At 41.7% G+C, this 15,049-nt stretch overlaps 1 protein-coding gene across 1 annotated transcript; it reads right to left on the reverse strand.

The window, feature by feature from the left end:
- Positions 1 to 1,104: 1,104 nt before the first annotated feature.
- Positions 1,105 to 14,973, reverse strand: LOC128406976 (coagulation factor IX-like). Its single transcript, XM_053374873.1, has 8 exons — positions 14,847 to 14,973; positions 10,512 to 10,675; positions 9,545 to 9,569; positions 8,145 to 8,258; positions 7,421 to 7,549; positions 6,396 to 6,610; positions 5,086 to 5,200; positions 1,105 to 2,030 (listed from the first exon to the last, which is right to left on the reverse strand). Exons 1-8 carry the CDS (start codon positions 14,911 to 14,913, stop codon positions 1,480 to 1,482), a joined length of 1,380 nt encoding a protein of 459 aa, XP_053230848.1. The 5' UTR covers positions 14,914 to 14,973; the 3' UTR covers positions 1,105 to 1,479.
- Positions 14,974 to 15,049: the final 76 nt, after the last annotated feature.

The raw sequence follows: 15,049 nt of genomic DNA on the forward strand, positions 1-15,049 counted from the left end.
ACTAGGTGGTGGTTTGGGTTCCTTCTGACTCTACAATTCTGTTGTTCTGTTCATTGCCATTTGTTGGCTTGTTCACCACTCTGCAAGAAAACGACACTGTAGAATGAATGGCAGGATCCTAGAATGTGAGAATTCCAAATGGACCATTTTAACAGATATTCTGTAAAGCACCATCCAAAGTTACATTAGTTACTAGTTAGATATAAAATGGGTTCCTTTTTTCTTCACTCTTTACTGTAGATTACTGCCATATAGAAGCCAGTCATGCTGTGGAGATCACTTTTCAAAAAAAACACAACCCCAAACCTCCACACCTAAATACTTTGTCTTGGCAACCACAACACACCTTGGCCTTTTAATTGTGTCTTTCTAGTTCTGAATTGTGCACTATTTTATTTATGAAGCTGGCTAGTTCTGCAAGCCTGAATGTACAGTCTTAAGCTACAACCTGCACCCACTGACCTGGGAATAAGATCCGCTGGGCTTATTTCTGAGTAGACACATTTAGGATTGTACTCTTAGGACTTTGGAAAAATTTGCACAAATCTTTGACGACACCTTAAGAGTAGCCAGGTTTACCACTTGAGCTGTAAAATGTATATCAAAACTAAACCAGAAGGGTTTCTGCCCTGCCTAGAAATTATACTGTAAATGTACTTGTAAAAATGTGTTAAATCTATATTTAAAAAGAATTATAAACATTGTTAAATAATATATATATATATGAGACATTTTCATTTTGTGTGGAGTTTTATGCTGCTTGAATTAACAACAGAGGAGATTTTTACATTGTATTTTATTTGCAGTTTCATAATAAACACACTGAATGCTGATTGCATTCTAATGCACCCGCTGTGCTAATTTTCCACAATACATTTAAAATCTTGTGTTTTACTCTTAAACACCACAGGTAGGGATGTGGCTTGTTTGAAATTCCCGCAGCCGTGATAATTAACATTAGTTTTAGTAATCCAAGCCAAATATTCTACCCATTGCCCAACACTACCTCTAGGTAGCAATTCCTTTGTAAACGCTTTTCTAAAAGATGTGTGCTCAGTTTTGTGAAACTATTTTTTAAAAAATGGGGGCTTGGGAGGGGGGTTATATGCATTGCCCCCTTCCCACAATCATATGTTTCTTTGGAATACATTTCGGCAAGGATGGGCAAATCAGTCATTTTCAATTTCTCCCTGTTTCTCATTTATTCCCAATTTTAAAATAAAGTTTTCCACACCTCTAATTTGCAGTCTCTTTGGGGGCAGGAATTCCTTATGAAAATCCACCAGCATTTTAATGCTGATTTCACCAAATGCTCTCGTTTTTTAAAATGTTATTTTCTTGAATATATATTTGCCATTTCTATGCATATATTACCCTACTGCACAGGTACTTTTGGCTGGAGATAACTGCTTTGGAAAATTTGGAGAAATGCAAATCTAAAAGGATTTTCAAAACTTCTCCCCCTATCACAACTTTGGGTTAATTTGCATTCAAACTTGTCATGTCTTTTATCCACTTAATGTATTTTGAAACTCTGGTGTAGACGCCATATTTGCCCTTTTTCGCACACTCCTCCCCCCAGCTGGTTATCCCTGTTAGGAACCAGGTGCCTTCAATGTCTGCGGTGTAAGGGCCCCCGCTGTCCCCTTGGCATGTATCCTTCTCTTCATCTGAGTAGCCAGCACAGAACATGTTGGGCAAGATGGGGTACCTGGTGCTCCTTAGGCAGGTTGGCCGGTCAATGTATTTCACTTTGAGAACCTGTAGGATGCTAGCCAGCCTTCCTTGGAACGCCAGCTTCCCCCAGCCACTCACAGTGCCGACGCTGTGCTTGAGCAGGCTGTTGGTGAACTCTTTGTCCGCGATGCAAATGGGAACGGCATACTGGTTGAACTCCAGCGGCGAGTCCAGCTCAAGAAGGGCAATGTCATTGTGGTACTTGTTGCTAGCGTTGTAGGTTGGGTGGGGGACCGTTCTGATCACCCGGCGACGCTGTTCAGTGCCGTCATCGATGTTGACGTTATGCTCACCTGATAAAGAGCCAAAGCATCCTTTTAAAGTAGTAATAGTAATAATAATAATAATAATAATAATGGAAGAGGGGGCTGATCTATTAGAGCACATAGGGGCACTGCCCCCCCAACCTCAGCCAGCACCCCCCCATCTGCTTGCCTTCATGTTTGATGTCATGGGCTAGTTGGACGCAGAGGAACGGTGGGAGGAACCACAGGTATTTTCCAGACCAAAAACCTGGACTCAGCTTGGATTGTTCTCTTCCTGCCTCCTTGTTTCTGAAAATACCCCTGAGGTATTTTTTGGGAGTAGAATTTATTAATTCAGACTCAAAGAAAAAAAGAGGCGTAGTAATCTACGTGAAAGAGAAATTAGAACCTAAATTAATATGTAAGGACGAGGAAGGAAGAATCCTAGGAGTACAAATCAATTACCAGTGAGAAAAACTTAACGTGGTAATGGTCTATGCGCCAAATACAAATAAGATGGAGTTTTTTAAAAAATTGGAACAAGTTTTATTAGATCTAGAGAATAACAAATTGGTCCTACTTGGAGATTTAAATGGAGTGCCAAAACCAGAATTAGATAGAAGCTCGAAAAGGAAGAATTTAAATCAAGGGAAACTTCCGAGATCGTTTAATGACCTTGAGGAAAACTTAGATTTAATAGATATATGGAGATATAAAAACCCCATGACAAAACAATTCACACACTTCTCAGAGCCGCATCAGAGTTGGAGTAGGCTGGATCAGATATGGATATCAAGAGAATTAACAATAAGAGTGTCGAAATGTGAGATACTACCTAGAACACTGTCTGATCACAATCCAATAATATTACATTTAAATTGGAAGACCCAGGGTATGTACAGATGGAGAATGAACGATTATTTATTTGAAAAAGAAGATGTGATTGAAAAGGCTAAAACCACCTTAAAAGACTATTTTGATTTAAATATTAACAAGGAGGCAAACATGGATATAGTTTGGGATGCCAGTAAGGCAGTGCTAAGAGGTTTTCTGATACAACAAAATAGTCAAAGAAGAAAGGTGAGAAAACAAAAAAAGGAAGAGTTAATCACTCAATTGAGAGAATGTGAAAAGAATTTGATAGAGAAACCGAGTGACGAAGGGAACAAGCAATTGTATAAGATGATACAAGCACAATATTCAACATTAATAAACCAAGAGGTAGAATGGGGAATTAAGTTTATGAAACAAAAAATTTTCGAATCGGCAAACAAAACTGGAAAGTTTCTGGCGTGGCAACTGAGAAAAAGAAGAAAACAAAATCTTATTAATAAAATAAAAGTAGAAGAACAAATCTTGGAGGACCCTAATGAAATTAAAAAGAGCTTTCTTAAATTCTATGAAAACCTATATAAAAGAGAAGAAGAAGATGAAATAGAAATAGGAAAATATCTAGAAGAAAACAGAATTAACAGCATATCGGAAGAGGAAAGAAGTTTATTAAATAAACCCATAAAAGCAGAGGAAATTCAAGAGGCGATAAAGAGGATGAAACTGGGGAAAGCCCCAGGTCCAGATGGTTTGTTGGCCGAGTATTATAAAGTCCTAGAAGAACTTGTAACACCAGTGCTATGTGAAGTAATGAATGAGATTCTAAGAGGAGGAAGAACACCAGCGTCCTGGAGAGAGGCATACATTACGCTGATACCGAAACCCGACTCGGATAGGCTGAATATTAAGAACTACAGACCGATTTCATTATTGAATAATGATTATAAGATCTATGCAGACGTAATGGCGACTCAACTTAAAAAATGCCTAGTTAATCTTATTCATACCGATCAGGCTGGTTTTTTACCCAATAGGCAAATAAAAGACAACATAAGACATACAATAAAGATCATTGAATATTTAGAATGCAAAAATGAAATTCCTGCAGCTTTACTGTTTATTGACGCCAAAAAGGCATTTGACAATGTATCCTGGCGTTTTCTTATAAAATGTTTGGAAATGGCAGGGATAGAGGGCACATCCCTGGAAGGAATAAAAGCAATTTACTCACAACAAAGTGCTAAATTAATTATCAATAATAACTTAAGAGAACCCTTTGAAATTTCGAAGGGTACAAGGCAGGGGTGCCCTCTGTCACCTCTTCTGTTTATTATGATGTTAGAGAGAATTACAAATAAGATAAGGAAAACTCCAGAGATACGCGGAATAAAAATTGGAGCGAAAGAATACAAATTGAAAGCATATGCTGACGAAAAAATATATAAAACTGGTGATAAATCATGTTGGAAGTGTAAGATCAAGGAGGGCGATTTTTACCATATGTGGTGGTTGTGTGAGCCTATCAGAAAATTCTGGGAATCTATTTACAACGAACTAAAAAAATCTTTAAATATACCTTTATAAAAAAAACCGAAGCCTTTTTGCTAGGGATAATTGGAGAGGAAATCCAAAAGGAAGATCAAACACTTTTTCAGTACGTGATAGTGGCTGTCAGAACTCTAATAGCGCAGAATTGGAAGACACCAAAAATCCCAACCATAATTGAGTGGCAATCCAAACTATTTGAATATTTAGAATTGGCAAAAATGACACAGAAAATAAGAAATCAAAAAGACATAAAGTTTAATAAAGAATGGAATAAATTTTTGGCATACATGGAAATAGAGGTAAAAAATCTAAAAATTACAGTAGGTGCGATATAACACTTGTGATGTAATGAGTTTTTTGAGGCAAAGAAACTGCAGATAGAAAAATTTTATAATATATTCCGAAACCGAGATGAAGGGAAGTCAGTCAGTGTTGTGTGTTATGTAGTTAATGTAGTTAATTTGTTGTTGTCTTATGTCAGGAGATTTTTTTTTCTTTTGTCCTTTTTATTATTATTTCTTTCTTTTATTTCTTTTTATGTATTCTTTTTTGTGTGTATGTGTTATGTATGTCTCTTTTGTTTGTTTTAATGTACGATGTTACAAAATGAATTAAAACCAATTTTAAAAAAATGAAAATACCCCTGAGGTTCCCCGTCCCTTCTCTGGCAAAAATGTGGCAAGGAGGAACACAGCACTCACACAAACATTACTCCGTGACTTACCTGCCACAACAGTGTGGGGCACATACTCAAGGCAGTGGGCTGCAGTGACGATCCATCTTTCATTCACGATTGAGCCTCCACAGAATCCTTTCTGCTCTTCGTTGAGGATATAAACCTGCATGCAGAGAAGGCTGGACTAGACCATGGGAAATTTATATAACCAGCCTGGAGACCCACTCAACTTTGGGCGAGACTCATTTTCAAAGGGAAGGTGAAGGTTGCCTGATAGCAAAGAACAGGACTATGAGCAGGGGGCTTGCAGAACTGTGTGTACAGCATGCCTGTTGTCTACGTTACTGGGACATATGTGCTATGGTTTGGGCACCCTGGGAAACAGAACACTATTGGTCCAATCCAGAAGGCTATGGAAATTATACATGCAGAAGTGATTTTGACCATAGCTACATTGTGTGAGTGCCCCTGAACACAGAGAGATGCTTGCCTCTCTTGATAGTTACCAGGATGTGATCGCTGGCACCCTGCGAAAGGGAAAATACCTATAGATCTATGTATGTTATCATGTGAGTTGGGTGGTTGATGTGCATATCAACCAGCTGTTCTACACATTCACTGTGCCTCATGGAGAATGTGCCCATGAGAAGGGTACACATTGCCTGGCAAATATGCACATTCTCCAACAGGACTTGTGGAATGTGCACATCTGAACAGCATTTTGTACATCGTCCATACAATATCTAGTCTCTCCAAGAAACATCTGCTTCTAGTTCAGAGGTGGGCAGTCCCTTGCCCACAGGCCAATATCTGACTTCATGTGACTTGGGGACATTCACAAAATGTGTCTGGAATTGTCCTTTCTCCCTTGCAAATGTCAACAGTAATTGAATTTCAGACACTCGCTGACACCTTATAACAAAGAGCTTTGTGTCACCTCAAGGACTAATCCATCTTACTGTGGCCCTAAACTAAGGAGTGGAACAGAGAAAAGGAATGAGTTTGTACATTTGATGAGTAACTTTTCCTTGATTTCAGCTGTGCTGAGTGGGTGACAGGTTTGTTTCAGAGTGAGAAAGGTTAGCTGTAGGAGTTGCTTCCCTCCTCCTACATTAGTTAAAGTCCAGTGTTCATTACAGCAGGTATGGCCAACATGGTGCCCTCCAGACGTTGGTGGACTACAATTCCCATCAGCCCGAAGGAAGCATTCCAATGGTGAGGGATGATGGGAGTTGCAGCACAGCAACATCTGGAAGGAACCACACTGGCTTTTTGTAATTTCCTAATGGCGAACAAGAACAAGAAGTTGCAAGGTTAGGCACCCCCAGATGACAAAGCAACCATGATAACTACAGTACCTGCCAAGGAATCTCCCCTTTCTTGCTGTCCATGCCACCAACCACTCGAATTCTGGCTCCTATTTTGGAAACAACCTGGGTGGCATTGTCTCCTGACTCCTCCTCAAGGTCATCCGTAGTGTTGGTGAGCAACCAGTCGTCAAATGTATTTGGCATTGAGCGGGTGAGCTTCTTTACTGCCTCTTGAGCTGTGACCTTTCCGCATGGGAAGGGCACTGGGGGAAACAAAATAAGAAGAAGACAACACCCCTGCCTCTGACAGAGGGGACTCTGGCCCACAAAAGCATTGCAGACAAATGCCTCTTGCTTAGTAATGACTTGCTGGTTTTGACACTGTACTCAGTAGGCAAGGATTAGTTACTTTGGTTGACTTCTGGTAGCTCAGGGCAAAGTTTCTTTGAGCAGCCTTTTCCATCAAGCAGCCTTCCCCAATCAGATGTCCTCTAGTGGCTGGACCCTGGAGGAGAACCATATGGTAGCCATATGGAAGCCAGGAACTGGGACTCGGAACTGGAGGCTAGGCCAAGTTTTGGAAGGACTGTTTTGGAGGAAGAGGCTTGCAGCCCTATGGAGATTCCGCCTCCCACACTCCACAAGGGACTTTGCATGTCCTGTGCTTGGGGAACACAGTGCCTGCAAAGATTTTCTTGTCTAACGCTGCCCTATCCCACAGGAAAGGTAGGTGGGTGTAGCTTGGCCAAAATGGCCTTGTGGGTCAAATGGGAAGGTTGGTGGGACAAATCTAGTTCATGCCTTACAGGTTTTAAAAATAGAACAGCTACAGCCCACTAGAGGTGATGAAACAGATGAGTGTATGTTCTAGTGTGAAGGTAGCAAGCACTTATTGGACAGCACCCATTCCACCCAATCTTAAATACATCAAATAGAAAGAATGTGCATTTTTTTTATTTTGGTGGAACATGTGTCCATGACAGGAACAGAGGCCTGAAATATTAAATATGTAGAGTGTGTGGGAGATTTACAGCTCAAAACTTTAATAAAGCTGTAACAAAAAGGAGACTTACCTGTTGGCTCACAGCTCCTCTGATCATCCTGAAGCCTATAGCCAGAAGCACAGGAACAGGATGCTTTCCCTCCTGGGCCATTCTTACAAAACTGTTTGCAACCTCCATTCTTTGTGGAGCAAGTAGCATCTGATTGCAATGGGGTAAAGGGAATCAAATTTAATCATGGGTTAAGAGCAGAAGAGGGCTGTGGAGGGTGGAGAACATGGAGACAATGAAGAAGTCCCATCACTGATCAACATTAAGGGATGGTTCACACAGGAAAACTTTCAAAATGACTTCAGCATTTATGTTTCTACTAGGGCCTGCCATTGCTGCTCATGTTGCTCGCCAACCCCACCAAACATCTCACCCCATTGCCAACCACAACCGCTTTTATGCCTTGCCCAAAAGACCCCTCCCCCTCCCCTCAAAGCTTGTCCCCAAAGTCCTCCTTCATCCCTTCACAGCTCTCTGGGAAGAGGATTTGATTGCTAAACCACTCTGACAACTGTAGCTCTGAAGGGGTATAGGGGTTTCCCAACAACTCTCAGCACCCTTAACAGACGACAGCTCCCAGAATTCTTTGGGGTAGCCTTGGCTGCTTAAAGTGGTGCCGTACAGCTTTAAAAGTGCAGTGCAGATAGGGCCTTTGACACACTACCATACTTGGCAATGGTTGGTTGCTTAACACCCTCTTGATTTATGGCATTGTGCAACAGAGACAGACTCCCTCTTAACATACCTAATTCACAGTTCCTTCCTTCATAACCACCCAAACACCAGCATATGTAGTTACTGATATCATCTTCACACCGACCTCCGTTCAAACAGGGGTTTGAGTCACACTGGTTTCCGTCTTGGAAAAGAAGAAGGAAATGTAATAGGAACTTGCATTATCCAACAGTTGCATTGCTATTTACCCATCTTTATCATGTACTTTAGAGCATAAGCAAAAAAGACGGGGTGGAGGGGGTGTTAGGGTAGGGGTAGTATCTCAGGGGCGGGGGCGCAAATTGTGCTTCTTCTTCTGGGGACGTTTATCCACCTTCAGTCCCCACCTTGCACTCAGCCTTCACCTGTAGCTCCTAAAAGCTGCCAGCAAGAGGGACCATTAGTGTGTCTCTACTAATTTGAAGCTAGTGAGGCCTCTGTAACATGCAGGGCTTCTCTACATTATTTCAGAGATGAAGCTGGGAGAGGAAGGCCAAGTTGTTGAAGGTTTGTAGACCAGCATAAGAGCCTTGAACCTAGTCTAGGAGCCTATGGGCAATCAGTACAAATATTTTTGCAAGGCTGCCTGCCCCTATCAGCAGTCTTGCCACTGCATTCTTCACCAGCTGGAGGTTCCACACCTGTCCCAACACAGCCCCACATAAAGTGCATTGCTGCAATAATCCAGTATCAAGGATTATTATCCCAATCCAAATACAGCATTAGATCCAGGAAGCTATTTTCTACAAAGCCAGATCATGGGTCTATTTAGCTCAGTGCTGTCCACCCTGCCTTGCAGTTTCTCTCTAGAGTTTCAGACCCACCTGCAGATGTCATGGACTGAACAAGGAACCTTTGGCATGGACTCTACCAACGGGCCATAAAAAGGGAGGGGGTGGGAGAGAGAGATGGGAAATTAACATCTTACAGGTAGGAATTAATGGATTCCCCCAGTTTTCTTCTATTGTTTTTTCCAATATGCTGGTTTCTTTCGGGTTCTGCTCTGTCTGAATTTCAGAATGTTAGCGACAGACCTTGTGCGTGCAACTGTACAACAGTATGTTAAAAGCAAACACACACCTAGGTCCAGACAGAGGGGGGGGGGCATATGGGCCACTTGGCCCGGGTCTCTGATTCCAAAGGGGGCCTCGGTCAGCATATTTATATACTTACTTCTTTATAAGACTTCAGTTATCCCCAGGGTAAAAAAGGGGGGGCACCTTATCTACCTGGCCCGGGGCCTCTGCCTGGCTCTGCAAGGCCCTGCGCGCACACATCCCACACACAGAGTGCCCTAAAACTCAGGAGTCAATCATTTTCCATTTACAGGCCCTTTCCATGATTCCAGTTGGAATGCAACTGTTTCATTTTGAGAATAAAGTACTGCAATGCAATTGAAGTGTCATTTTTTTTAAAAAAAAGCCTACTTACCAAGGTATACCTTCCAGAATTCCATCTGCAAGAAATATGGTAAAGCTGAATTCAAATGAAAATGAAAGCAGGAAAGCAAGTAATATATATATAAGCCATCTATATAACATTTGTATAATGATTCAAACCCAGCACCGATTTATGGGTTCAAATCATGCGCAAGGGTGATGTCAAGGCTTTTAACCCATGACTGAGTACATAACAAACTCCTTCTAATCATCTACAGTCGAAAATAATCAGGATAGTGCATTCACAGAGAACCCACATCTTATGTTTTTTGCTGTGGAAGTCAGCTTCTATTTTCATTTCAAAAGCAAACCAGGATTCTAGTCCTCATTGCTGCCAAACTAAGGCATCCTTTAAAGTCTGAGGTGTTGTGCCTACTAAGTGCAAAAGCTAAACTGGCAGCTAAATATGCTTTTCAGAAGCCAATGAAGGGCTCAAGCCCTTCTCACTCCCTATCCCAGTAAAATAATAATTATGCAAAAAAGTAAAAGTGGCAGAATGTGGAAAATAAGGGGACTCACATACATCTACTTTGGAGGCCACAAAATTTTCTAAGTACAGAATTTGGAAACCTTGGCACAGAATCATAGTGTTCACTGGGATTTACTAAAGAGGTTTGGTAAAGCACATTAAGGCTGCTGTACATACTTACCTGCTAAAAAGCCCCATTGAACTCAGTGAGATCACACTAGTGGAACCTTTCTCACACACACACATTTTGGGAGGAGCTGCTCTTTCTAACTTGCAACAAACTATGGGAGAATTTCTCCTCCTGTTGGGAGAAATTCAGTTAAATAGTCCAACCCGCTCAGAAAAAAAATCAAAAAAATCTGCCTGTCAGTAGGATGGAGAATTTTACAAGACTCCTTGTAAACAGCTCTAGATTGCATAGCAGGTTCTTTTTTCAATTGCACACCCATAGTGAAGTTCTAGATCTTGAATTCCAATAACTGGAACTCACCGTTTTCTCATCATTTTCAAATACTTCTCTTGCTTCTTCATAGCTGCATCTTTCTTCCTGGCACTCGCGCTCGAGGTTTCCTTGAACCATTTCTTCCAGCCGCCCAGAGTTGTACCTTTTGTAGCGTGGCAAAATGGCATTCGCCTCATCCTGGTTTATAAAAACTTCAAGTTGCAAAGAAGCAACAGGTCAGAGAGCGAAATGAGCAAAAGAATTAACTGGAATAATAACTACCCAGGGTCCCTGGGACAATTGATGGCTTTTGAAAGCCATGGCTGTTTGGATGCTTGGATGTTCTTGAGGTTGAGACTTGCTGGTAAATAGAAAAAGCCAAGAGGTTCACCACTCAAATCTCACCACAGCCACAAATTCACCTGGATGGATGTAGGCAAGACATTATTACAGCCAGTGTAGTGCCAGGGGTAGAGTGTTAGACTAAGACCTGGGTTCAAATCCTGACTGAGATGTTGTTTGCAGATGATGCAGTCCTGACAGTGTACTCTGAGGAAGTTTTCCAGAGACTCATCAACTGTTTTGCCCAAGCCTGCCCCGAGTTTGGTCTCGCCATCAGCTTGACAAAGACCAGCCTCTTGGGTCAGGACACTGCCAGCACACTAGGTATCAGCACTGGTGATCACACCCTTGAGGTGGTAGACAGTTTTGTCTACCTGTCTAACCTTTCCATGGACCCTGAGCTCGACAAGTGGCAAGGCAGCGATGGCAATGGCTCACCTCTCCAAAAGGATATGGGAAAATGTGATGACCAATACCAAGATGAAGGTCTACCAGGCTTGTGCAGTGAGCACACAGCTTTATAGTCACGGGCAATTTACACTGGCTGGGATGCTTTCCATATGTGCTGTGTCAGGAAGATTTTGGGCATCACATGGCAGAAACAAGTATCAGGCAATATGTGTCCACATTCCCAGCATGTTCACACTCTTGTCTCAGCAACATCTATGCTGGCTTAGTCATGTACACGGAATGGAGGATGGAAGGATCCCCAAGGATGAGCTCTATGGGGAGCTGTCTTCAGGCACCAGGCCTGTTGGCAGACCAACTCTGCATCATAAAGATGTTTGCAAACATGACATGAAGGCTGGCTACATCAGCCCCACTGTGTGGGAATCCCTTGCAGGCACAGTGCCTGGAGACAGACAGTCAGGTTGTGCATCTACAGCAATGACCATAGGAGAAATGGCTGCTGGGAGGGCACAGAGAGACGAAAAACCATGATTCATCTGCACCAGTGAAACCAGACGCCCCACTGCAATAAAAAATGTCTCTCCCATTTTGGTGTCTATAGCTGCAGCAGGCACTGTAACTCTTCAACAGTTTTGACTTTACCCCTGAAGGTGTCCCAAGACAGATGGATGCCAACACCATTAATGCTACCCTAGCTTACAGATGTGTTGTAAGGATTACTGAGGCTGAGTGCAGTAAAATGAGGTGGAAGAAGACCAGCCCAACCTAGTTCAGAATGCAGACTGGAGATACAAGTTCAGACTGCTCCTATGTGTCAAAAATGCTCTCCAAGTAGAAAGCGACTCCATCAGGCTGGGAGATTCTAGTGCAGCCACTTTGCTTCAGTGTTGGCCTTCTGGTTGCAGAGAGTTTGCAACACCGGGGAGTGTTGAAAATGCAAACCTGTGACATCCATTCCATGAGGGGAGAAATATTTTCGCCTCAGGGGCTGCATCCCTCATAGGCAACTTTCCAGGGGCCACATGTAAGTGGTGGGTGGAGTCAGAGGAAAAGTGGGTGGAGCAAAATATGTGATTTCCCTTTTTAAAGGGGGATGCATTCAACTGCATTCCTTTCTCCATCTACTCTGACAAGCAAAAGGCATGATTGCAATTCAAGGACACATTCCAGCCAGGCAGAAACACTCAAGGGCAAGGCTGGTGAGCGGTGGAGCCTGGGGAAGAATCTGAGGGCCGAATTGAGAGACATGGGGGGCTGCATTTGCCCCCATCCAGGCCTGAGGTTCTCCGCTGCTTGAGAGAAGTGTTTTCCTTCTTGAAATGGGGTAGATAAAAATGCTACACCTGACCCTCTCACCCCGCCCCCCTCCAAATTGGCTGTATAACAGCATTGTCTTCTTAGGGTTACCATATGTCCGGAATTTTCTAGACATAGCCGGTATTCAGCACCTCCACCCCAAAGGAGCATTTGGGCGGAAATCGCTTAAATGTCCAGGAAGATCTGGCCACGTGGCAGCTATAAAAACGCATTTCTGTTGTTGTTGAGATTTCACAAAAAAGCCTGCAACAACTTCTTTGGCAAAACAAAAACAAAACAAAACCCACCAAAGAACTTTGTCAAGAAAAGCTTAACAACTTTTTGAAATATGGCAACCCTATTTCGGAAACAGAGGGATGGTTGCACAGATCATAAGCATGATACGAACTATAAAAAACAGAACTGTCACAATCCAAGGCAGTTGGCCATACAGAAATCCTATTGAAGGAGGCTCCCTCAGTCCCTGTATTCCCTGCTCTCACTAAGGTAATAATTAAACTCCCAGTTGTGACCTATGACTTATTTGCCAAAGCTAAGGAATGAGCCACACAGCTAGTTATGTGGTCATTCATACCATTGATTTCAGTGGGACAAGTTCAAGCAAGAGCTTAACTTGCCCATCAAAATCCATCAAAAGCCACAGGACTTAAACATGTATAACTCTGGCTGAATTGTGCCTGAAGTATGCAGCTGGGTGCACATCCTAAAATGCAGAGAAAGGAAGCATCAAAGTACATTTTATGAATATATTTTTTTACTGTACTCCTAATCTAGTCCATAAACAAGGTTTGAATCAGCTGCCAAATTTGAAATAACCACACAAAATAATATTCATTTTTTATGGTGAACTCCCTGTAAATATCCCAAATTGCATTTTAAATATCTATTCAGGCTTATATGCCAAATGTGGAAATAATTATATTCATTTTCATTCATCATTATTTGTCTATGCAATGTTGTTGTTGTTGTTGTTGTTGTTGTTGTTGTTGTTGTTGTTGTTGTTGTTGTTGTTGTTATTATTATTATTATTATTATTATTATTATTACATTCCATCTTTCCTCCAAGGACTTCAAGGTCGCACACATAGTTCTCCCCCTTGTTTTATCTGCACAACAACCCTTTGAGTTAGGCTAGGCTGAGATTGAGTGACTGACTCCAAGGTCACCCAGTGAGCTTCACGGCTGATTGGAGATTTGAACCCTGGTCTCCCAGGTCTTAGCCCAACACTCTAAACACAACACTGCAGCCTCTGGTTAATTGGAACTGTCACAATTTCTTCTTCCTTGTTTAATCTATTTATAGTAACTGTTTTTTCTTCTGCCGGAACCCAGGACTCCAGCTGGTGCAGAAGGCAGTGGCCAGACTGCTGAAGAGGGCATCTGATGCATATCATGAGGCACCATTGTTAAAACATTTTCATTGCCTGCCCATCTACTACTGAGCCACGTTCAAGTTCCTTTAATAATTTGAAAAGCCCTGAACAGGTAAAGTACCTAAGCGACTACCTGAACCCTTATATCCCAACTTGATCACCATGATCGTCTGCAGGAATGCAGTCGGTTGTCCTCTGAGTCAGAGAGGCTCATTTGACAAGAGGAAAATCAGCCTTCCTTGTCATCAGCTGAGTCCTGTGGAATACTCTGCCTCTAGTGATTCAACAGGTACCTTCTGTTTCAACGTTTAAATGCTTCCTGAAATTTTTCTTTGGTCACAGGTTTATGAAGGCACTTAGGAATACATCTTTCTACGACAGTTTGCTGATTTCTGGTTTCAACTTTTTTTTTTAACATGGTTTTTGTAGCAGGCTTCTTTTTGTACAATTGCAAACAGCTCTGATATTTTTGTAATGAATAGTGGTATATATATATATATATATATATATATATATATATATATATATATATATGTTTTAATAAATACACATCAAAAAAATATACAGTGCAAGTATCATTTTTAAAAAACGAAAGCACATTAAAATTATCAACAAATCAAAGCTACTCATAAAACAGTAGCCAGGCGCTAAATCGTATCTGTCAAAATGTGCACCGAGATATTGCATTTCTTAATTTAACTACACTGTGAACGGAAGGCTATATGAAGCCACCCCCCTCAGTTCTTTAAATTAATGAAAGTTGGGTCAACAGATGTTATTCCTCTGGCAACTACATTAAAAAAAAGAAAAAGATCCTATACATAACAAACATTTGAGAAGAGTGAAATGTTTCTCCTCCCTTGTAAATTATTGATTGCATATCTGCCTCCTGGACCCTGGTCTCATTTCAAGTGACTCATTCAGTTTAAAATGAACCCACCTGCACATTCGCCACAGAGGTGACATCCCAGGAGACAGATGGCCAGCACGAAGAAGCTGTTTGCCATTTTCTTAAAAGCAGCGCATCTGCTTTGCTAGCAATGTATTGTGGACTAGGAGCCACCAGTTTAAGGGGTCCAAAGGGCAAGTACATATTTGTTTTGTTTTGGGCTCAGCTTTGAGGTCATCTTCTAAGAGGAAGTC

The sequence above is a fragment of the Podarcis raffonei genome, chromosome Z (genome assembly GCF_027172205.1).
Source record: "Podarcis raffonei isolate rPodRaf1 chromosome Z, rPodRaf1.pri, whole genome shotgun sequence".
NCBI classification, from domain to species: Eukaryota; Metazoa; Chordata; class Lepidosauria; order Squamata; family Lacertidae; genus Podarcis; species Podarcis raffonei.